The sequence below is a fragment of the Lepidothrix coronata genome, unplaced genomic scaffold (genome assembly GCF_001604755.1).
Source record: "Lepidothrix coronata isolate B3197 unplaced genomic scaffold, Lepidothrix_coronata-1.0 Scaffold73, whole genome shotgun sequence".
Lineage (NCBI taxonomy): Eukaryota > Metazoa > Chordata > Aves > Passeriformes > Pipridae > Lepidothrix > Lepidothrix coronata.
In genome coordinates, this window is record NW_016690253.1 from 2,409,989 (window position 1) to 2,433,897 (window position 23,909).

At 49.5% G+C, this 23,909-nt stretch overlaps 2 protein-coding genes across 10 annotated transcripts in view; one reads left to right on the plus strand and one right to left on the minus strand.

Annotated features, from left to right (window-relative positions):
- Positions 1-6,026, minus strand: part of ZMYM3 (zinc finger MYM-type containing 3) — a 32,429-nt gene extending 26,403 nt beyond the window's left edge. For 3 of the 5 annotated variants that reach the window (XR_001875528.1, XM_017819203.1, XM_017819198.1), the window contains exon 1: positions 5,321-5,421. The gene's annotated coding sequence lies outside the window, so the exon portion shown is untranslated. Of the gene's footprint in view, positions 1-5,320; positions 5,422-5,868; positions 5,887-5,924 lie in introns of those variants that run through there. The other 2 variants (XM_017819200.1, XM_017819201.1) reach the window with 2 other exon arrangements.
- Positions 5,939-20,941, plus strand: NONO (non-POU domain containing, octamer-binding). 5 transcript variants are annotated; one of them, XM_017819207.1, is made up of 11 exons: positions 5,939-6,001; positions 7,317-7,449; positions 10,033-10,253; positions 11,247-11,548; positions 13,624-13,719; positions 14,656-14,852; positions 15,605-15,689; positions 16,849-16,951; positions 18,296-18,338; positions 18,662-18,771; positions 19,896-20,939. In XM_017819207.1, the coding sequence occupies exons 2-11, from the start codon at positions 7,326-7,328 to the stop codon at positions 20,031-20,033; spliced, it is 1,419 nt and encodes a 472-aa protein (XP_017674696.1). In that variant the 5' UTR covers positions 5,939-6,001; positions 7,317-7,325; the 3' UTR covers positions 20,034-20,939. The 5 variants fall into 5 exon arrangements, with proteins under 5 accessions (XP_017674696.1, XP_017674693.1, XP_017674694.1 ...); XM_017819204.1 differs by lacking the exon at positions 5,939-6,001 and adding an exon at positions 7,107-7,150 and having other exon boundaries at positions 7,317-7,494; positions 19,896-20,941; XM_017819205.1 differs by lacking the exon at positions 5,939-6,001 and adding an exon at positions 7,107-7,150 and having other exon boundaries at positions 7,317-7,494; positions 10,060-10,253; positions 19,896-20,323.
- Positions 20,942-23,909: the final 2,968 nt, after the last annotated feature.

The window sequence follows — 23,909 nt, forward strand, 5'->3', positions numbered from 1 at the left end:
AACATTTCAGCCACTTCCTACCTATGAGCTCTGTAAGACCTGAGCAGAGCTCTTCAGAAACCCCTATGTTTTGTGCCACATTTTTGAATAAACAGTAACACTCAACCTAGTATTTCTCAAAAAGTCCCAACAGTGTCAATACAATAAATGTTTTATTCTACCAATAAAACATTAAGGAAATAATATCATGTCCTACCAGCATGGTTAACATATCTTCATTAACAATATTACACCTTGAGTGACAAATGTGGCAAAAGTCAACTTCACTGCTGTGACTTAGCTGAGTTTATGTGGGCAGTTGACAGCTTTCTAAATTCAAGCACTGCAAACCTTTATTACAGATTGTTCAACTCATCTTAAAGCAAATGGATTTATGAAGAATCGCCATTAAATTAAGGACACTGCTGAGGACAAGGTTTCAGTCCAGTCCAAATTCTCCAGAAAGGAGCAGAAAGGATTTTGGTTTTGGAGAGGCAGCTCTCTGAGCTCTTACCCTGCAGCCCAAATTCAGCCTTCAAGAGCACAAAACCCACTGCTGACATTCAGTACAGTGCTACTTGCACACACGACCACATTAGACCATTACTGTCTCATTCTTGGCTACTGTCTACACTTGATGACAGTTATTGGAAGAGCTGAGATGTTTAAAATATTTTTTTTTAATCTGAACAGTAATGCAAGAATCCCAGTGCTTTATCAATCAACCATGGCTCAGAAAACACCTTCCAGTAATAAACTATTTTGTTCACTGAAAAGAAATGGGGAGACATGACCCACCTCAAAAAAAGTCACAAGGTAAGAAGATCTACAGCAGAGGACCCTTCAGAGATGACAAATGCACCGTATGAGGACTCAAAAAGCTGGAAATCAAAGTTGGACAAACTCAGAAACAGATGCTTAAACAACTGACCCCAGGATCTGTAAGCCCTCTGTGACTTGGAGGTTTTACAACAGCATTCAGTGACTCTCTCCAAGCCAGCTTTAGCTACTGCAGGATGTCACTGGTAAGTCCTTCAGCCTGTGGTCTGCAGGCAGGGCTCAGTGAACAGTTGTCTCATCTCCAAATGTACTATTGGTTCCTAATTAGACTGCTGTCACCATGTCCCCTCCAGGCCAGCCTTCACATGTGCCTGGCACTGTCTACACAATAGGAACTGGCATATGGGGAAAATAAGGGCTTTCCCAGAATATCACCAGCAGCCTCAAGACTCCAGCAACTGTTTTCTAACAGTCCCACAAAGCCAGAAGGGACCAAGACCACCACTACCTTTGCCAGAGCAGGAGTACCAGCTCACATTGAAAGCCTCAAACACAGTACAGCAATCACCCAGAACCCAGAAAGCCCAAATCCTCCAGCACAGAGGAGATGGTGCTGCAGAACAGCAACCACCAGTCTCCTCAGAGGCAGGAATGACCAAACTAGATTCTGAGCTTGCATTCCAGAAACTTCACCTCAGCTTCAAGAAAGTGCAAGAAGGACAAATTTCAGAAATCTTGCAAGAATTGCCTGGAATTAGGTTTACCAAGAGATTCCCTGCCACACTTCAAACGTACCTGACAACATTCCTCAATCTCAGAGGTACTTGCCGCTAAGCCAAGACCTCCGTACTAGCAGCAAACTCTAAGACAACCAACAGGAGTGTGCTCATCCATCCAGAATGCCATCCTGGCAGCAGTTTGAAGCTGCTTGGATCCTCTCATATCCTCTTGTAAAACCAGGATTCCCCCAAGCACAAGGTGTCAAGGCTTTGCAACAGAGAAAGGACTAACAATCCAGGTACATGCACAGCAGCAACGCCTGGTATCTGCAGAGCAATTCAGCTTCAAGGACCAGCTTTGTGTCTATAGCATGAATAAGCAATGTTTCTTTCAAGGCTCACCCCTCACCACATGACAACATCTGCCAAAATAGCGTTAAATGCAGAAGAAGGGGGTGACAGCGTAAAAAAGCTTTGGCAGTACTATCTCAAGCACAACAAAAAAGGCTTGGAGGTGTACTGCATTCCTGAGCAGGGTATGTTGAAACTGCCTTAGGAATATTGAGACACTGATTAAAAGAAATAAAAGACCTGGAAGTGGTAAAAAACAGATGGCCCCCAGATCTCTCTACCTGTTGCCCAAATGCTGCAGGACACAGACGACCTGACACAAAGTCCTGGCACATCACACAAGCAGCTACAGACAGCTGGAGAGAGAAGCTGCAGGCACAGCAGGTGGCTCTCCAAAGGAAAATGCCACAGCCTGGGAACAGGCCATGGACTCCCTGGCCCTGGAAGTCCTCAAAACTCAACTGGACAAAGCCCTAAACAACTCGGTCTCAAGTGAGCTCTGCCATGGTCAGCTGGACTTGAGACTTCTAGAGTCCCTTACAACCCAAATCCATCTGTGGTTCTGTGAATACACCTTAGTGCACAGGGAAGAGAGAGAAGACAAAAGGGCAGAGTCACCCAGAAGATGCATCTTTGAGGGCAAAACATCTAATTTTCCTTCAGTGGCCTTGCAGAGCCAACTACTGGATGCACAGTGAGAGCTGTCTCTGCCCCTCTGCAAGGTGCCTGCCACCAAGTCCCTGGAAAGGGATCTCAGTGCTGGGAGACTCCACCTCACGTTCAGCTGTACCAGCTGGCCCTGGCTAATGCTGTGTTGAACAGAGCAATGTCTCACCAGTCCCAAGACTGACTCCTTTTCCTTTGAGCTGCCAAGGTCTAGGCCAGCAGAGCAGGCTCACAGTAAGTGGCCAGGAGACACCAGCAGAGCCCATGGCCAGCAGGAATGGTGAGGATGGTCTCAGACCATTTCCTCACCTGTGCTGCCAGCAGAGGAAGCAAAATGCTATACTGAGACTACAACACAGTGAAACAATCCAGTGAAATCCTGCTAGCAGGGCCTTTGCTAAGCTAACAAATGCACTGTCACAGCTTTAGCCTATTCCATACTTCCCTTGGATTGCTTTCACCACAACCTTTCTAAAGCATTAGAGGCTTCTGCCAGCACATCTGTGTCCATCAGGGTCATGCATCCCAGCACCACTGACCATAAAACATCCATAAAGAAATCCCACAGGGGCTTTGCTCCCAAAATGAGGCCTGGACTCAGCCTCAGGCCCTTGCTCCAGCTGTCAGAGCCATGGAGGAATGAGGTGCTACTGTCATCCTCCAAAGCAAGGGCACTGGCAGTTGAGAGGGATGTAAACAGGTTGTGGAAATATGCACAATGGGGCTGTGAGGTTCAGGTTAGTCATTTCAGCTCTGTAGGCTGTGAATATTCCTTTAGTAAGGCTAAGCTCACAATAACAATAGGGCTATGGTCTTATCACCAGCTCTGATCCCAGGATAGGCAGGGTTAGGTGAGAAAATGCAGATTAAAAGTTTTCTTGGGGATTGCAGCCCAATGAAAGGAAGAGAAGTCACAGCCTAGAACAAAAGCCATGGCTGAAGCACAGCAGGAGAAGGGGAGAGCACAAATGAAGCAGCTCTCATCCTCATCAAGAGACTCCAGGAGCCATTCCCCAGCACTCTGTTGAAAATCCTACCTCCCACCATCACCTGACACAGGCCACGTCCAGCCTCTGCCCACACAAGCATATCTGACTGCCAGGGCCTTTTCCCGTGCCAGGCACAGCCAGCCAGGCCTGCCTCCACTGCTGCAAACCACACAGGAGCTGCTCGATGCTCCCCAAGGCACTTGATTGGCCACGGCTACGCTGCTCACATGGTGAGGCTTCAGCACATTTGGACTTTGCCTCCCCCGGCAGCCCAAGGCAGCTTCAGCCCCACGGGGCTGCACCTTCCTCTCATGGGGCCAGATCCTCGACAGCAGCATATGGTGCCCAGGGACACACACACACCCTGAGCCTTGAAGAGGCTCCAGACACTCCACTGACACTGGGGGAAGGCTGTCAGGATGGTTGGACAGTTCACAGAGCAGCCGCTGCCTTGAGCACCACAGACTTTGCTGCTATGTGTGGTGACAAGAGCAAAAAGGCTGCTCAGAGTCCCTGGAGACCCAGGGAGAGCTGAGCCATGGTGGGTGCCAGGGCAGAGCTTTGGGGCAGCTGATTGCTGCCACTGCTCAGCACAGCCCCCACAACAAGGACAGGCCTCACAGGGGTGGGCACACCAGGGGCAGCTCCCAGGAACCACAAACCCTGGGACCAGCCTGTGCCCAGGCGCAGCCAAGCCCCAGAATCCCCCGGGGGCTGCCCCTTGCACCTCCCCATGCCCACCAGCACCGGGGCAGGGATGGGGGTCAGGCCGGAGGCTCCCCAGCCATGCCAGAGGGATGCAGAGCCCAAACCCTCCCTTAAAAGAGGCAAGGATTGCACAGGGCCCCTCCGTCCCCAGGGTCTGCTCTGTACCAGAGTGGGGATGGAGGTTCATCTGGGCCCTCTCCATCCATACTGGGGGGACCCAGAGACACCCCACACACACACAGGGGCAAGGGTTGCAACTGGGGTCTCCATGGAACTGGGGCAGGGATGGAGGTCAGGTTGGTGGGCTCCCCGTTCATACTAGGGGAACCCAGAGCCCATTTGCCCACAAAAGGTGCGAGGATCGCACAGGGTCTCCCTCCCTGCACCGTGCTCGGGGTCTGCACTGCACCGGGGTGGGGATGGGGGTCAGGCTGGGGGCTCCCCATCCATCCCGGCGGGACCCAGAGACCACCCCCCTCGACAGAGGTGAGGATCGCACTGGAGCTTCCATGGGGCCGGGGCTGCACTGGGGTGGGGGCCAGGCTGGTGGGTTCCCCACCCATCCCAGGGGGTAGCAGAGGCCAGACCCCTCCTAAAAACGGCGAGGGTCGCACAGGCCCGCACCCCACCCTGTGCACAGGTCCGATCCGCACCGGGGCGGGGGTTCAGCCAGGGTCTCCCCACCCACACTGGGGGGTCCCACAGGCCGGACCGCCGCCACGGCGAGGGTGGCACCTGGGTGTCCACGGGGCCGGGGCTGCACGGAAGCGGGGATGGGGGTCAGGCAGGTGTGTCCCCGCCCATCCCGGGGGGAGCAGAGCCCGGATCCCCAAACGGGCCGAGGGTCCCTCAGGGCCCCCCCGCGACTCCCCCCGGGACCCGCCCCAGGGCGCCCCCCAGCGGCCGACACGGGCAGGGGGCGCGCGGCGCCGGACACGCCCCCTCGCGGGCCGCAGGCCACGCCCCCTCCCGCCAGGCGCGCGCACCCCCCCACACCACCCCCCCACCGCGGGGGAGCCCCCGCCCCCGATACCCGCGCCCCAGGCGCCAGCCCCCCTCCACCAGGCGGCCTCACCCGCGTCTCCCGGTACGCCGCCGGGACGCGCCCGCGGCCGCCACCGCTCGTACCTGGCTCCCCCCGGTGCTGCGCCGCCCGCTCTACCCAGAACCCGGATTCGGGTCGCGGCCCCTTTAAATGGAGGCGCCGCTCGGAGCCCTCAACGCGCTGCAGCCCGACGGGGGGGCGGCGGCGGCGCCCCATTGGCCGCGCGGAGCGAGGGACGCGCTCCCATTGGCCGCGGCGGGGCCTGGGCTCGCGAGACTCGCTCGCGGGCGGCGGCCGCGGAAACCCGGAGCGGAATCCCGGGCGAGAGATCGGCGCCACAGCCCGGACCGCGCCGGGAGGCTGGAAAACCTGGGGCGGATCCACACGGCGGAGCGGGGCCGAGCGGGCGGGCAGCGCGGAGCCGGGCGCGGGCGGCGGCCGCGGCCCCGGCGGGGCAGGGCGGGGTGCGGGGGAGGTCGCACGGCGGGGGGCGTGGGGTGGAACGGGGCGCCCCTGTTCCCGCCGGTGCCCGCGCGGCCACCCGCAAAGCACGGAGCGGATCGCGCGGAACGGGTTCGCCACCCCGCTCCCCGCCCCCCCATTAACCCTCTCGCTGCCGCCTCGCTCGGACCTGGCCCCGGTGCTGTCCCGGGTTGCCCGGCCTGGCCGCACCGCCAAGGCCTCTACCTGTGCGAGGGGGACCCGCCCGGCCGAGCCCCGTAGCCGCCACCGCCTCCTCGAAGCTGGAGCGTCTCCCCGGGGCGGTGAGTGACAGCGCGGCCGGGCGGGGCTTCCGCGGGGGCCCGGGACGCGGCGCCGCCCCCGGGAGGGACCGCCCGGGCCGGCGCCCCCCGCCCTCGGCACCGCCCCCGACCCCCGGGATCCTCCTCCCCGGCCCCCGGGATCCCCGCCCGCCCCCGGGGGCTCCCCTCCATCCCAGCGGGGCAGCATCTCCCCTTTGGCCGCCCCGCTCCCCGGAGGGCTCAGCCGCCCTTCCCGCCCCCGTTCCCAGCCCGCGGGCACACACGGGGGTGCCGGGGCTGAGCGTGGGCCGGGACCAGGGTGCACATCAGGACACCGGGCACTCGAGGCTCCAGGAGGGCTGCGAGCCGCGGGCAACGCAGCCGCGGCGGAGGGGAACGGGAGGGTTTACTGGGAGGCGGTGAAATGAATCCCACCGGAGGCAGGACACGACCGCTCTCCCGGAGCCACCGGGGCGGGGCAGGGTAGGGCACGAGAGGACCCTCCTGCCGAGCCGAGCCCGAGGGGGCGCCCGCGGCTGGAGCGGGCACGGGGCTGGCGGGCGCCGCGAGGAGACCGGAGCGATACCCGCCGGCTACGCCGGGACCCGGGGCGGTTTCTAATCGCCGGTGGTTTTTAATCGCCGTCCCCGGGGGTGCCCCGGTGCCGCTCCCGCGAGTGTTTGGGGGGGCCGCACGCGCTCCTCTCGGTGCCGCCGCTGGCCCTTTAAACGCGCGCGGCCCCCGCACCGCGCCTGCGCGCCGCGCGCGGGGCGGCTCGCGCGGCCGCTCCCTTTGTCCCCCGCTCGCCTCTCACCCGAGCTTGGCTGCCCCGCCGCCCTGATTGGCGGCGCGCGCGCGCCCGCCCGGCCCGGCCAATCGCGGCCGCGCGCGGCCTCCCTGTCCCGCCCCAACCTTTGCCGCGCCAGTGAGTGACGGCGAGCGAAACCAATCAGCGGCGCGGCTTCCCAAGCGCGGCGGCCAATGGGGGTGCGGGGGAGCGGGGCGCCGCGCTAGGGTGCGCGAGTTCCGGCCGCGCGCTCTCCGCTCAGGGCCGCCGCGGTCCCGGTGCCCGCGCCCCTCCCGCTGTCCGTGCCCGGCGCCGGAGCCCGTCCCGGTGTCCGCGTCCGCGTCCGTGTCCGTGTCCGTGTCCCCGGCCGGTGCCGCCGCAAGGTGAGGCCGCGCGGCCGGGGGTCGGCCCTCGGGGTGGCGGTTCAGCCCCGCTCCGCCGCGGCGGTGCCGGGGCCCGGCGCGGCCTGCAGGGCCCGCCCCGCCCCTGGCACGCGGGGCCGGCGGGACCCACCGGGCGCCGAGTCTGACTGTGCGTGTCGCCCTTTAGGTGGGGAAGATGCAGGGCAACAAGGGGTTCAACATGGAGAAGCAGAACCACGCGCCGCGCAAGCAGCACCAGCAGCACCAGCAGCACCCGCCGCCGTCCATCCCGGCCAACGGGCAGCAGGCCAACAGCCAGAGTGAGTCCCGGGCCCGCCGCGGGGGCCCGCCCGGCCCCGCCACGGGTACGCGCCGAGCGGCCGCTCCGCTGCGCCGGGGAAATCCTCGCGGCCCGCGCGGCGCAACAGGTCCCGGCAGGAACAAAAGGGACGCGGCTTTTCGCCTTAAAACAATAAAAACTCAGCTCCTCGGGCAGGCTGCGGCGCCGCCTGCGACAGCGGTGTTTTCCCTTGGTGGAAGCAGTGTCTTGAGTTGCTCCTAGGTTGTGTTTGTGAGGTTTTTAATTGGTTTTGCTCAGTCCGCTCAAAGATACACGCGGCTCCCCTGTGTTTGACGGGGATTCGCTCGCTAAGTTTCTCGTGTTCCCAACACTGGGATAGAGAGTTTTGGGACGTAGTAACTCTGATATAAGGGTTCCTTCTTTGTCTCAGAGTCTCGAGAAAAGCCCGCTTAGAATTTGGAAGTCACCGCGTTTTTTTTAACAAGTGTTCCTTTTAAAAACCTTGCAAATACAACGCGGTCTGGTTTTCGTTGTCTGGTTCCTATTTTGTTTTTGTTTTTTTTTTTCCTCGGCCATAACAGATGGCTTCTCAGTTCTGGTTTCCTTAAGAAACTAGAAACTTTGGAAACTAGGTTACTGGAGGAAATGACAGGATCACTAAAGAAATTAATTTGCTTTTTGCTAAGATTGTGTTGCAGGCATCCTTAAGACTAATTTATTTTTTTTATATATGGGAGGAGCCAGGAGATACCCAGCTTTACTCGATATTTCCGTGTGCTAGGGCCAGTTGACATTGATGGAAGCCCTTGTTCTCCTCCAGCGGGTTTCCGGGTTTTCTCACACGGTCTGGGCTGTAGCTCTGCCCCTCGGGATGCGGCGGGAGGGGGAGTGCTTGTGAGCTGAGACAGGATGCTTGTGAACTGATCTGACTGGATAGTTTGGAACTATGGCAGCGAGGCATTGCCATTAGCATTTTCGGGAGAAAAAGTGCTTTACTTACATTAGGTGTGTTTTTTGTTGTTTTTTTTTTAAGTCTGGACACTCTGGCTGTTCAAAACAAAAACGTGTAGAAGTCACCTGTGCGCTTTTTTGTGATTCGTCTGAGTGGAGTTTTTGTGTCAAAATCCCCCGTGTTTTCATTAGGGGGTCCTGTTGAACAGGCTCTTTGTTGGTTCCCCGATAATAATAGACAAGGGTGGCCACGCAGTCTTTTCCAGTCAGATTGAAATAATACAACACAGCTGTGTTGGGGAATTCCCACAGGGATCAGCTTGTAGTGAGTGATTGTATCTCCTTTGCGTGGATCTGCTTAAGGCAGAGCAGTGTAACTCTGTTCCAAGTCCCTCCTGTTGTATCCACAGGCCTTGCAATTGATCCCCAAATACTTGTGATAATGCTGTGAAAAAGTTCACAAGGCAAAACATTTCACTTATGCACCTTTGCTGTGTGAAGTAGATAACTTATTCTCACTTCTCTAGGTATACTGTGGTTTTTTTGTGCCCACTCTTATGAAAGGGTTGTCCTTGCAGTGTCTTGCATGCATTGCCTTTGCATGGACAGTCTTTCCTAGTTAGTACCCTGTTTTTGTAGCCTGAATAAAGCCATTTGTGTTCATATTTCATTTCCTATGTGTGGCCATGAACTGTGTCCTCTGCAAGGCAAAGGAATTGCTTTCTGTGCCTTGCAGTCCTGTGTGGTGAAGTTCCATCTGCCTTTAGGAGAATGAGACACAGGGAGATAAAAGTGATGCTAAATGCACCCCTGTGTCTGGGACGTAGCAGAGCTTTCAGGGTCATGCTGGGCTCTTGCTGAATTAAGGGTTAAAGATTGTATGTGCATGTGGGGATTTGAGAATGTTCCTATTTGTATTGATTACTGTTGGATATCTCAGAAAACATTTTAAAGTTGGGCTCGATCTTAGAGGTCTTTTCCAACCTTAATAATAATTAATTTGTAATTTTTCTGAGGTCTCACCTGTATGGCTGGTTTTTGGGATGGTTTGGGTTGGGGGTTTTTTCCACTATTTTCACCATTCCAGCCTTCTCTTCAGCTTGGAACCTCATACTCTGGAACCCAAATCCCATCTCATAGAATGACAGCTACCTGAAATATTATCTGTTTAGACAAAATTTCCTCTATTTTTCATATTTTTCTGGACATTTGGAGTAGTTTTGTTTTGGGGTATTTTTCAGTAAAAATCTGGCTGCTGACCAAACTGTGGCTCTTTTGTAATTACTCAGGTTCTAATAGCAATCCAGTTCTAATCACTGTGTTGTGACTATGCTTGATTTTTTTGTGTCCCAGTTACCTTGACCAGATCTCCAAAAGTTTGGGTGAAATATCTTATGCTATTTCAAGCTGCAGTGTTGGTGTTTTTTCCAGTTCTAGACTGTCATTCCCTGCTGTCAATGAGCACCGAGGTTCAAGGATGTGTTTTCTTTAAAGAAAACTGTGGGGCCGTTCTGAAATAAAACCCCCTGGTTGCTGTAGAGATGGCTGGAGAGGTTTAAGAGCAAAGTGGATGGGTGGTGTTACCTGTATTGTCCTGTGTCTCTGTGGTCACTGTGATGAAACCTAATAAAATTTATCCCCCCAACTGTAGAGCAGCTGTGTACCTTATTCCCCTCAGATGAAGGCCTGACTATTGACCTGAAGAATTTCCGGAAACCCGGGGAAAAGACCTTCACCCAAAGAAGCCGCCTATTTGTGGGGAATCTGCCCCCAGATATTACAGAGGAAGAGATGAGAAAGTTGTTTGAGAAGTATGGCAAGGCAGGGGAAGTCTTCATACACAAGGACAAAGGCTTTGGTTTTATCAGGCTGGTGAGTGACTTCTACCTTGGAGTTGTTGTTGTGGCAGTGGCTCACATTGGAGCAGTGTGGTTAATTGAAAGTAGTAGATGTTCAGATATCTTGTTAATTAAGCCTGCTGTTGATTTTAGTAACCTGGAATATGAGATTAACTTCTACAAGTGGTTTGCCCAGAGCTTGTTATGAGAAGAAATGTGAATTTTGGGCAGCTTGTGGCAGGACTTATGAGTTATTTGATACAGTTGTTCTGGAATCATGTGGTAGAAAGCAGAAAAAAACCCATATGAACATGATGCTGTCATAGACAAAGTGAACTTTCATTTCCTGGAAGAGTGTGAATATGGACATAGTTTGTCATGCAGTATTCCTGGAGTGATTAATGCTCTTGAGGGAAGGGATCTCTGAACGATCACGCTGAAGTGTGTCTAGGAGGGAAGTAGCTACCAGCATAGAGTAGTGGTTCTCAGTTTTCAGTGGCTCGTGCACCACCTTCCTGAAAGCCCCAGGGTGAGTGGATGGAGCATGAGGGGCCCACGCCAAAGTCTGGGGCACTTTGCTGTAGTGCAGCTGCTTGGTAGTGACTTAAGTGAGTGGAAAGGTGTAAAACTGGCATAGGAGGGCTTCGTGGATTGTCATACAGTCAGCAGTTCCTTATCAGACTTTGCTGATAGTTGAATCTTGATTATTTTTTAAAATGTATTTGTTTTAAAAAAGCATGCTTTGTAGCCTCAGTATAATTATTTGTGATAATGATAATTTAATTGTTTGCTTAGTTCATACTGGCTGTTGGACCAAAGGTATGTCTTTTATGTTTCTCCCCCCCAAACTCAGCCAGAGTCAGTGATGATAGCTCTGGTTTGTTGGGACACTTCTTATTGTGCTGTGGGAGGATCATTTGTTCCTCTCAGAAGTACTTGTTCCGCAGAAATCAGCTTGTGTTGTGACTGTGACCCACTGATTCTGTGCCACATTGAGAGTTTTAATGCTGACTGTTTTTATCCCCAGGAAACTCGCACTCTGGCAGAGATTGCCAAGGTGGAACTAGACAACATGCCTCTCCGTGGGAAGCAGCTCAGAGTGCGCTTTGCGTGCCACAGTGCATCGCTGACAGTCAGGAACCTGCCCCAGTTTGTGTCCAATGAGCTCCTGGAGGAAGCCTTCTCAGTGTTTGGCCAGGTGGAAAGGGCTGTGGTTATTGTGGATGACAGAGGACGATCCTCTGGGAAAGGCATTGTGGAGTTCTCAGGGAAGCCTGCTGCTAGGAAAGCCCTGGATAGATGTAGTGATGGGTCTTTCCTGCTGACTACGTAAGTGTGGAGGGCGAGAGGGGCTCTACTGGCATGTGTGCACGTTGGGTGGCAGGGGCTTGTGAGCAGTGCTTCTTGCACCACAGTGGGACAGATGGGGCACGAGGTGATTGGCCTGGGGAGAACTTTATGTAGCTTTGTTCCAGTAAGAGACAGTCTGTGCTGAAACTCAGGTCTGAGAACTTTCTTCTGGGAAGCTGCTGGTGGGGTAAGTGCATAAAACTTCCCAATAAAGTCTTTCTCCATAAAACAACCTTCTTAGGGCAATTAAAGCAGCCTTTAAGAAGCAGGAGCTATTTCAGAGACCGTCCATGTCATTTGTTTGGAAACAAAGCTCAGGTGTGTTAATTGTACACTCTGGGTCACTCTGGGATGGGGCTCCACTTGGCAGCATGCACTGCTGGGGTAGAATACCACTGTGGGTATGAGATCTGTTGGAGAAACTGTTCAGATGGGACTATTTGAAGTTTTCATCATTTGTTTTGCCTGTGCTTGAAATGTAATAAGGCAGCAAAGCATGTTCTTGCATAGTTATGTGAACTTCCTCAAGTAAAAGACCAATTCTAGTTGCATTCCACAGAACACTCAGTTTACTGCTCTAACTGTTAAGAGGGAGCCATTTCTGATCTCTTGGAAATAAAAATTATTTTGTATGTATGCTCCTAGAATTTCTGACTAGAATACTTCCCGAAATGGGGCTATATTGCTAATTTTGAAAGTAATTTTATAAGTTTTCTGCTTCTCACCTCTTGGGCATCTGCAGTGGCACAGCTGTGCACAGGAACACTGAGTTTCAAAAAGCATGTTTGGTTTATTTCTTTAATACCTGTTTTTCTCTCTGAGACTCTTCGAGGCTGACCAGCATAGTGTGTAGTGCTCTACAGGAGGATTATTGTTAGAGAGCTTTTGCTGATTCAGAAGTCTATATCCTGGAAGAACCATGAAAAGAGATTTTTAAAAGTGATCATGCAAAACTAATCACTACCAGAGTATAACTGAGGGTAACATTCAACCTTTTTATAGCTATCAGTGCACTAGGGTCTGATACCTAGGACCAAAAACCAGTCGGTTGTTTATTTCTAGTTATGGTTTAGTTTTGATTCAATTTGTTCTGGTTTATCCTAGTTCAAGGCAGTAACAGTAGATAAACTGTTGGAAATTGGTTCATGTTGAAAAATAAGACTGTTAATAATGGAATATGTCACATCAAAGTGAAAAGCTATATTATGGATCTTTAGCTGAAGAGAGAGATTTTAGCCTCCCATTTCCTGCCTTCCTGCTGGAGCCTGGGAACCCTGTTCTATTTGGCATAGCAGGATCATCTCTCTTCCATCTCCCCAGCTCTGGCATATGGGGCTGAGGAGCCAACGAGAAGCTGCTTTGTGCTGAGGATGAGCAGTGTTGGCCCCGTGGTGGGGAGCTAATTCAGAGCCTGGGGACACTTCCATGCAGAAGCCAGAAAGACAGAAGCACATGTGCAGTTCTCTTGCAAAGTGCACCAGTGGATTCCTTGGGGGTGGGAATTCAGGCAGGGCCCAGTGGACTCTCAGAGCACTGTTGCTTGGCAACTGCCTGGTGGTCTCACCAGGAGAATGTGACTGCATGGTACAGCCTGCAGTCTCCAGGGAGAGTGGTGTAGTTACTCTTTGCTTCAGACAGCCATAAACAGGCACCGATGGACTTGTGTGGCCCGTGGTTGGCCACGTAGCAAGGGAGAAAAAGCAGACACTGGAGTCTACAGGACATCATGCTGAGTAGATCTTGCTGGAGGATGTCAGGTTCTAGTTAAGCTGTTAATTTCAACCACTAACTGCAGATATTCTTTCAGTACAATTTTGGTTTGGATTCAACAAGAATTTACCGTTCAACAAGATTAAAGGTTCCCTTCCTGTTCTAGAACAAAAGAAAGGTGTTCAAAGTAATTTCTGATTTCACTTTGATTGAGATCCCCAACTGCCCTGGGTTTCTTTGAGCAGTAGTAAAAGCAGTATAGGTTCAGACACAGTACACATACTTTCCAAAACTGCAAGCTCGTTCTTGAATTTTCTTGAAAGCACCTCATCTTTTCTTTACAGATTCCCTCGGCCTGTCACTGTGGAGCCCATGGATCAGTATGATGATGAAGAGGGACTACCAGAGAAACTAGTCATCAAAAACCAGCAATATCACAAGTATGTGCCTGGCTTGCAACAGGAGATATGTCTGCCTGTGGACTAGTGCCTCAATCTGAGAAAGGTGGCTCATCAGTGCTCATGAGGTCCTCCTTTTTTCTGTAGATGTGGCTTTGGAAAGAGAATTGCATACACTGTTCTCTTGCCATGGTTGGCTGAAAGAAAGCACACACTGGTGTGTGAATCCACACTGCTGGATAAGACTGGCAGCCTCCACATACTTTGCATAAGTCCTTTTCAGTTGTTGGAATAAAAAGTTAAGTCAATTTAAGATAACACAGATAACATGAGATTCCCTGGCAAGTATTACAGAAAGCCTGTATAGGAAACAGATTTGAACCCACATTAGAAATTTAAGGATTTATGTGAATAGCATTAAGAGATTGTAGAGCTATCCAGGTGTAAGACCACAGTCTTTGAAGATTTCCCAGTATAAGTAGGAGTCTTGTGATCTGAGCAGTTGGCATTAGAAAACCAGGTGATCTCATAAATTTTTCATGTAAGGAAAATGAGAGTTTCAGGAACTGGGAGGCTGTATTAGGAATAGTCACGTGCTCCAGGTGCAGGAGCTGCAGATACTGCAGAAATAAACATGCACCTTTGGGCAGTGTTTGTTTCTGGAGTGGATGTGTCCATTAGATGTGCAGCAGGAGCAAAGGCTGTTGCTTTCAAGAGTATTTCTGTATCTCTTTACCCAGAATCTCTTGGTGTCTTATGAAAGCAGTGTCATTACTTGTTATGGAGGAGGACAGTTTCCATGCAGGAGGATTCTGCCCAAGTTCCTCCTTTCGATGACTCCCAAGGAGCAGACAAGCTGGTGTCTCAGCCATAGCTAACTGTTAAAAGGAGCTGCTGTGGCATTTGATGCACAAATGTGTTTTTCCTGGTTCCTCCTGGCTTTCCTGAAGCATTCACTAGCTCCTCATTGTTTGACAGGGAGCGTGAGCAGCCTCCTCGGTTCGCACAGCCTGGCAGCTTTGAATATGAATATGCCATGCGTTGGAAGGCTCTAATAGAAATGGAGAAGCAGCAGCAGGAACAAGTAGATCGCAACATCAAGGAAGCTCGGGAGAAGCTGGAAATGGAAATGGAAGCAGCTCGCCACGAGCACCAAGTCATGCTCATGCGGCAAGGTACCGGTCAGAGATGGACACAGGGGACAGGGCCCTGCACCATCCAGGGGTGGGTAGCTCAGCACACTGGCCAGAGCCCAGTGGAGGTGAGCTGTGGGGTAGCTGCTTGTCCTGCAGCCAAGCATAGTAGCAGCAAATTAATGGAATCATAGAATTACTGAGGTGGAAAAGATCATCAAGTCCAACTGTTAACCTCCTTTCATGTAGGGGTAGAGCAACAAGGTCTCCACAAGCCTTCTTTTCTTCAGGCTAAACACCCCCAGCTCCCTCAGCTGCTCCTTGTCTCACTCATGCCCCAGCTCTGTTGCCCTTCTCTGGACATGCTCCAGCCCCTCAATGTCTTTCTTGCAGTAAGAACTGGACACAGGATTTGAGATGTGGCCTCACCAGTGCCCAGTACAGGGGACAGTCACTGCCCTGGTCCTACTGGCACACTATTGCTGGTACAGGCCAGGGTGCCATTGGCCTTCTCACCCACCTGGGCACACGCTGGCTCATATTCAGGGACTGTTGCCCAGGTCCTTTCCTGATGGGCAGCTTTCCAACCACTCTGCCCCCAGCCTGGAGCACTTCACGGAGTGGCTGTGACCTAAGTACAGGACCTGGCACTGAGCCTTGTTGAACCTAACATGAGAGATGTCACTGTATTGATGGAAACTGTTACCATATTCCCTTGTGTGTTACGGTTCTAGTTCAGGCATTGATGAGGTGGCATGGGAGATGAGTTGATTTTGTTTTTTACTGTCACACAGATTTAATGAGACGCCAGGAAGAGCTGAGGAGAATGGAGGAATTGCATAACCAAGAAGTACAAAAACGTAAACAGTTGGAACTCAGGTAAGGGGGCAGGTTATGAAATGCTGTGAATCCATAGTGGAATGAAATGCCTCTTCAGTGCACCTAATTGTTCCCTGTGACAATTTAATTATTACCTGAAGTGTGGTTGTTACTTTAGGCCTTTTTGTTCATAGGGAGAGTGTACAGTTGGTTTGAGATGGAAGAGTTAGAAGTTTCTTGCATTGATTAGAACTGTAAAGAAGCAAATACTATGTCTAAGTAATGCTCCTTTACTGAAGCAGATAGAAAATTCAGAATCTGTGCAGTGATTTGGTGGCTTCTGTGCTGCAGGTTGGGAAATCCCATTCCAGCATCTGTATTTTTGTTTGAGGATTAACTTAGTCTTGGAGATTTCTCTCTCCATTGCAGCACTTCCTTGTCTCAGGGTCATTTTGAGAAGCTCCAGGAAGATTATCAGGCTACCTGTGTAATAGAAGGGGCTTGAGAACTGTCTTGTATGATATTGCATGTAGTCAACATGCACTTGGGAGCTGCTGTGTGCACAGAACCATAGAATCATTTAGGTTGGAAAAGACTTCTAAGATCATTTAGTCCAATTAAATCTAACACTGCAAAGGCCACCACTAAACCATGTCCCGAAGTGCCACATCTGCACATCTTTTAAATCCCTCCAGGGGTGGTGACTCCACCACTTTCTGGGCAGCCTGTTCCGATGTTTTGTAACCCTTTTGGAGAAGAAATCTTCCCTGATACCAGTCTAAATTTTCCTTGGTGCAACTTGGGGCCATTTCCTCTCACCCTGTCACTTGTTACTTGGGAGAAGAGACTGACCCCCACCTGACTCCACCACCCTCCTTTCAGGGAATTGTAGAGAGTGAGAAGGTCCCCCCCTGAGCCTCCTTTTCTCCAGGCTAAACATCCCCAGATCCTTCAGCTGCTCCTCAGGAGACACACACTCACACACAGGTGTGCTCATGTTGTATTTTATAATGAGCTCCTTAAAGTGAAAGTGCTGGAAGTGTCTCCATGCACAAAAACATTTGTTTTCGTCATGAGATATCTCATATTTTACAGCATCAGCAAAATAATGTTCTTAAAGTTCTGAGTTTCCAATCGAGATCCATGAGGCAGCACTGCAACACAGTGATGCAGGTGGTTGGTGTGTGTTTTGCTGAGCATCCTTGGACCTTTTTTCCAGGCAAGAGGAGGAACGCAGGCGCCGTGAGGAGGAAATGAGAAGGCAGCAAGAAGAGATGATGAGACGCCAGCAGGAAGGCTTCAAAGGGAACTTTGCCGACGCGGTAGGAGTGCTTCTACCTTTCCATTACATCTGTACACTGACACTAGATTTTTACCCTTTCTGTGAATTCTTAACTTGGTTGGAGGACTGTACATCTGTAGTGCATTCTACCCTGAATTATTGGCTCCCTCCAGTCTTAATGCAGTTTAGCCTGGAAAGTGTAAATACCCCAGTTCTGTCCCACCGCTGTTCATGTAGGACCCTCACTAGCTGTTGTGCTGCTGAGAAAAATACATGGTAACTCATTTTATTCTAACAGTAAACATGTACTGTCCTGAGGTACTGCAGCAGTATCCTGTTATGATTCTACACCTGGCTATATCCCTAGCCTGCAGTCTCAGTCATGCTTAGGTGAAATGATCCCAACTTGAGGCACTGCTGCGGGCAGTTGCTTGTACTTAAAAGTCAATTGGTCCAGTATTTTCTTATAATGTAACGTGTAATAACCTGCCTTTTAATAACAGTATCTCCAGATCTGTGAAAAGAACTGTCTTGCAATTTGTTTCCAGTCCCAGCCCCTATCTATTGTGGGAACAGCTGTAGTGCTGTCCAGGTGGTGTAACAGCACCAATGCAGCTGGAGGGCAAGTGTTTATGGATACTAGTGAAAAATTGTCCCCTAGGCAAAATAGCTAAATATGTGTCAAACTAAACAGTTCAAAACCACGTGACTGACCCAAACGTGGGAATATTATCCCTGTGTAGCAGAAGTCCTGATTCCTCCAAATAATAGTGTCCTCATATGATAAATAGTGGCACTGAGACTACTGATAAAGTGAAATCTGTCTTCAGTTACCACTGTGGAAAAAGTAGTATTCCTCATTTCAGTGAGGGGTGCTCCCAGTTTTGTGGTGAAAGATACCTGTGATACGTGTTCCTGACACACAGTTAATCAAAAAGAAATTGAACTCCCTAATTGGTGTTTTAATGCAAGTGACCCAGTACTGTGTCTTTATGTAAGCTTACATTCCTTTCAACAGGAAAAGCTTCTTAGCTACGCTGAGGGAGTAGCAAAACTAATTCTGTCTAATGTGTTACTGCTGCTCACAGATCTTTCCATCCAGATGTCAAGATACCTTTGGTAAAATCTGCATGTGCAGCTTTGCTGCTGGATGTTTTGCCATGATTGTTAAAAGCAGCCTTTCAGAATGAGATATTTTAAATAAGACCTGTTCATTCAGCAGTTATCGTGTGAAGGTAGCTCATATCTTCCTTTGAAATTCACCCTGGGAATGACTTTTCTATACATTTTTCAGTAGTAAATCCCCAGAACCCATTGAATTTGTATAATTACATTTTTTTAAAAAACCTGATGTATCAGCTGAAATGAGTGTCTGTCTTTCCAGAGGGAGCCACCAGACATGCGAATGGGACAGATGGGTATGGGAGGTAAGAGTATTCTTTGTTCTTGTCCATGTTCTTTTACTCTATTACAAAATCTGTACTTTTTTTTTTTTAAGTGATCTCATTTTATTGGCTTCTTATTTAGAAACTCAGTCAAAGTAATCTCCCAGTCTAGTGACAGGAAGTGTTCATGTGACAGGAAACAGAACATACTGTAAAGCAAGATCAGTTTGTCTTGACCTACTGGTGCAAAGCTGGTTGATAGACTGAGACTCTGTCCCTGCATGTAGCACTGCAGGGAGCTTACAGGGTGTTGGAGTGATGAGTCACTGTGTCTGCCAGGACTATTCCTCAGTTTTCTTTTCCAGGTACCATTGGCATGAACAATAGAGGAGCCATGGGTGGTACCAATGTCCCAGCTCCTGCACCTCCTGCAACTGGTCCTGGAGCCATGATACCTGATGGAGCCATGGGAATGGTAATGTATCTCCATCTGCTTTTTGTGCACACCTTTTAAATGCAAACTGTGTTGTTTCCAATGTTAAGCATATTGCTGCCAAAGTTGAAGCTTCTTTATCTTGCTTAGCCCTTTGCTTAACTCCTGCTGAAATCTTCAGAAGTTAATCTTGCCTTGATATTCGTTGGTAATTTTCAGGAGATGGGGCCAAGTCAAATAACTACATATTTTACTTCCAGGATAGCTAGTGCTAAAATGCTTGCTAGACCTTAGCAATAATTTATGGATATTTTTCAAAACACATAATGGGAAGCACTTTGTTAAATTGAGAGTGTTTTGAGAGTAGATTCTTGTAAGCATAAAGCCAAGCTTTCAGAAGTGTTCTGTCCATCACCAGTTCTAAAACCAAAGTTATCTCCTGTGCTCATTGGCTAAAATGAGTTCAGCTAATTTGCTTAGGAGATAAACAGCAAAGAATCAGCAGAGGTTATGCTTGTTTGCCTTCTTTAAATTTCTATATTTTGATTTGGTTTTAAACTTCACTGCAGACCTTTACAATAGGCTGAGGCTTTTGTGGCCTCTGTCATACAGAGGATTGACCCTCCCACAGTGCCAGCACTTCCAGTCACCAGCAGAAACAGCAGCAGCAATAGTAAAGTTTGTCCTGAAAGTTCACCCTCTAGTAAACAGTGCTCAGACTTCTTGCTGTGTCATGACTGCTGTGTCACAGATAATTTTTTGTCATAAAGAGCAGTTTAATTTGGCAATAAGCCTTTGTACTTAAGTAGTAGGGACAGCAAAATGGTTGAGGTTAAGGGAATGTGTACCACACAAGGAAATTAAGGGGGGAAGGTGAAGCCAGGAATGGAAAGGGAAGGTGAGTTCAGAAGGCTCACCTGCTCCACAGCAGGACGCTGGTCTGTGAGGTGGTGCAGACCATCCCAGTGTGCCTGACTACAGGCTGTGTGGGAGAAGGGACTTTGTTCTGCAGCGGTCCTGTCAGTCCAGTTTGGGGACTATGGGGATGCTTTTGGTGTGGTAAAGGTTTGTATGGTGGAATTCAAATCAACTCAAATGGCTTTTAACTGCCCTTTGTTGTTCCTTGTTTTCCTTCCTGCATCCTCTTCACTCGTCCTCCTCACAAGACTCCACCACCACCTCCAGACCGCTTCGGCCAGGGCGGAGCCATGGAAGGCCTGGGAGCCATGGGAGGGAACCCCCCTGCCTTCAACAGAGGGAACCCAGGGGGGGATTTTGGCCCCAACAAGCGCCGCAGATACTAACAGGATTAAGCTATCCCCTGTACACACCCCAAAGAGAAAGACATCTTGGCAGGCCACACAGGGTTCAACCTGGGGGGACAGGAGGGGAACGGATTTTAAAAATAGCTAATTAGGGCCTGTTCTGGTAAAGCCACTCTAGGACAAGGGGAGTGCAGTCTGACTGGTAAAGGTTTTAGAAGATTTCATGTGGTGCATTTCTAATTTTAAAGTGAAAAAAGGATTCTGGGAGGCTGCCGTGGTTGTTCAGTAACGGTGAAATCTGGCAAGGACCCTGATGCCTTGACCATTCCGGGTTTCCTATTTGCAGCTGAAATCATGAGACTGAATTAGATAATATTTCCGTATGTCTTGGCATTTTTTTAGAGTAGTGAACCTTGCTTAAGAGCACAGGGAAGTCTCTGGAGAACTAGGGCAGCATTTGGGTACTTTGCAGCTCCCATGATTTTGTAAATTTATATAGCTCCAAATGATCCGTCATGTAGTTAATTGGGGGAGACTTTATGTTTGTTTTTTTTTTCCTTTTTTTTTTTTTCCTCCTAACTTGTTAGTTACTCTTTTTATCTGGACCATTTGTTTCTTTAAAGTAGTTGACAGTTGTGCAGCCTGAATGGCTGAGAGGTTCTTGTTGGGATGGATTTTTTTGATAAGGTGTTGTATCTCTTTATTTTTACTGGTAGTCAAGTACAATCTATTGGATAAAGATACTGTATCTCATGCTGAAGATTTAACTGAAACAAATGTTTGTATAATCCTAACCTTGCCTGTCTTTTGTGTAGAAGTACTACAAGATTTTTCATTTAGTGTAAACTGTTTGAACACAAACTGTAATTGTCCCACTTGAAAAGTTCAAGTTTGTCTGAGGAATGTTACAGGAATGCATTATTAAAGTGGATTTTAAGTCTTTTTTATCTTGTGTGTTGCCTCTTCTGTTTTTTAATACAAATATGTATGTGTGGATTCAGATTATGGTGCAAAAGTTGTTCTTGCATAGCTCTGTAAAGAGGTGTTTTAACCCCTGACAGTTTTCTTAACAGTTTTCCTTGTCACAGAATGAGTTTTATTGATGTGTTGGAAGGAGACCTTCAACAGTCTGGGGAAGGGAACCTGGGATGTGTCTGTGTTGTGGATGCAGAGCAGTGAGACACAAGACTTTTTCATGTGTCACTGGGAACGTGGAGCTCAGTTCCTGGTCCGGAGTTGTCTGTCCATCTCTGCCCTGTGCTGCAGTTGCCTCTGGTTGGAATGTTCCTGCAGAACCCTGACCTCCTGTGCTGGGGTAGGAACAGAGGGCTCACTCCTGACTGTTGATGGCTTTACCTTGTGCAATACACGAGGGAATCTGCAGGGACAGGAGCCTTCTGTGACTTGTGTTCTCATACTGAATCTCTAGAGTTGAGACTGCAGAGAGGGAAGCTTAGAAATAAATTTAGGTGGGAAAGGGAGGGAGAAAGAGTTACAGCCTAAAAGCATAAGGAGGTGCCTTGAAGAATTGTGAAATCACAGGAAGGATGAAAACATTTTGATATGCCAAATGTTATCTTAAATTAGGGTTTGGTCATGTAGGTACTCTTTAGTAGTAGGGAAAGATGATATAATCACTCTGGAGCTTTGATTGATTTACCCCAGTCATTGGATGGCTTTTAATTAGCCTAGAATGGGATGATAAGCTGTACTGAAGAGAGGCTGCAGCTGATGCTCTTTGTTTCTTGTTTTGTTTTCCACATTTGGAAGCATCAGCACTACTTGCTGGCTTGCTGAGATGATAAGCATTTAATGGAGATTATCAGGTTGATTGTGAAGTATGAAGGGTTTGGTGATTTTTCACCTGGATCATTTGCTAGGACAGCTCAATATTGCAAAATGTCAAATAAGGTGGTGAGAATGCTGATTAGATTTTCTGTTGCCCTGGGAGAGAATGGATCTGTTTGTCTGGAATGAAGCTGTCAGACATTTATTAGTCCCATGGCTGCTGGGTAAGTACATTATTTAATTCCAAAGTGTGAAATATTAGGAGAAGAAACTGTGAAGTTGCACCCAGGTGTCTGCAGTGTCTCTCATTGTCCTGCCCATTGCTCAGCTGGCTGGTGTGAGTGAGCAGCCAAAGGAGAAATCACTGTCTTAGGGAAACAGCAGAGCTCAAACATTCAGCATCACTCTGCTGCTGTCTCAGTCCTGTTCAACTACCTGATGAGGGTGGGTCTGGTTACTGCCTTTCCCTGGGAGGAAAGGGGTGTAAAATTATGGGGAGGGAGGGATTTAGCACTGCTCAAAGCCCATCTAACAAGGTTTGAAAGATCCAAACTGAGGATCCAGTGACAGCAAAGGAAGAAAACTAAACTCTGGTGTGAATGCTGGAGGTAACTATTCTTAATTTGCTTTAAAGGAGGAGATTGAAAACCTGTGACTGAGGTTCCAGGAAGGGAAATTGTAAAGCAAACCATTGCTAAGGTTTTCAGAGGCATGTGGCAGGGGCACACTGTCTAGTGCAGAAGCATTTGCAGCTGGGCAGGCAGGGCTGCCTCACTCCAGAGCAATTCCTTCCTCTGCTGGGGCACTTTGGGTTCTGGTGTCAGTGCCTGTGTCAGGCAGCCAGTGCAGCTCCAGAGGCTGGGCTGTGCACAAGCACTGTTGGGATGTGCTGAGGTTCAGCCAGTGTGCAGAAGGGAATGCTTTCCTCTGAGGGTTTGTCCAGAGTGGTGGCTACTGTGTAGTTGCAGACTGATGCAATATTTTAACTATGCTGAAGAGAAACCTGTGCCTTTTGCTGTCATAGCTTGTTTAAAACACAGTTCTGCAGTATCAGTTCATACCAGACCAAGGACTGAGGAGCAGTTTGGTTCTTGATGGTTTGCTCTTAGCTTTAAATCCCCATCATTTGTGGGCTTCAGAAGTTACAACTTGTGCTTTGTGCAGCTTCCTCTTAATCAGTAGTGACTGAGTTTGTGAGAATCAAAGATAAATCTGAAAAATCCAGCTGGGACCTGGATAATTTTGTCATATCAAACCAGTAGACAAAACATTTCAATTTTTTTTTCTGGCACACTGCCTCTCTGGAGCAGCTGCACTTTATCACAGAGAGCTACAAGTGGTGGGATGTGCTAAACTACTCCGGTGAGCTACCTGTGGGGGCTGAAAAAAGGAAGATGTGATTTCCTGTGGCCTTGCTGAAATGCCACATTTGTTCTCTCTTTTGTCTTGGTCATGACTTGGATACCTGGTTGTCACTTGAATGCCAGAGGTAAGCAAAAAGAGCAGAAAAAGTGGAGGGGCACAACGCTGCTTTTAGGACATTTTCCCTCATTACAGCCTGGCCACTCTGCTCTAAGTGAGCTCACAGTGACCTTGCTTTTAAGGCAACAGGATCCTCCAAAGGAAAACATGGAAAACCCCACACTTGCTGCCTGTTCAGGCTATTTCACGCAGCAGATTTTGATTAAGGATGCCGGCTAATGGCAAGAAAATTGAGTCTTGGGGGTAGACTGAGCTCTTCTTTTTGGACTGGTTACTGTTGGGGACTAATTTGCACTTTCTGATGAGGAATATTGCACGTGTTTCCAGAGTGAGCACTAGAGTGAATGAGCTCCTAGAGGAGCAGCTCAGCTCCAAGGAAACTGAATTATCTCTGGAGCAAGATACTGAATTACAGAGAGAAAATCACCATCAGGTGGGTAGCTGGTTCCAGTTTGAAGGTGTAATTGTTCAATGGACTGGAGGGTTGGGGCAATAGTCCTGTAATAATCCAAGCTGCAGAAGGACAGAGTTCTTGAACAGAGAGATGAAGATTGCCCACATCCCCATTTCTGATATTTTTCTGGTCGTTTTCAAATTTGATCTCTGAATTGTCGAGCACAACCAGTGCTCGACAATTCAGAGCAC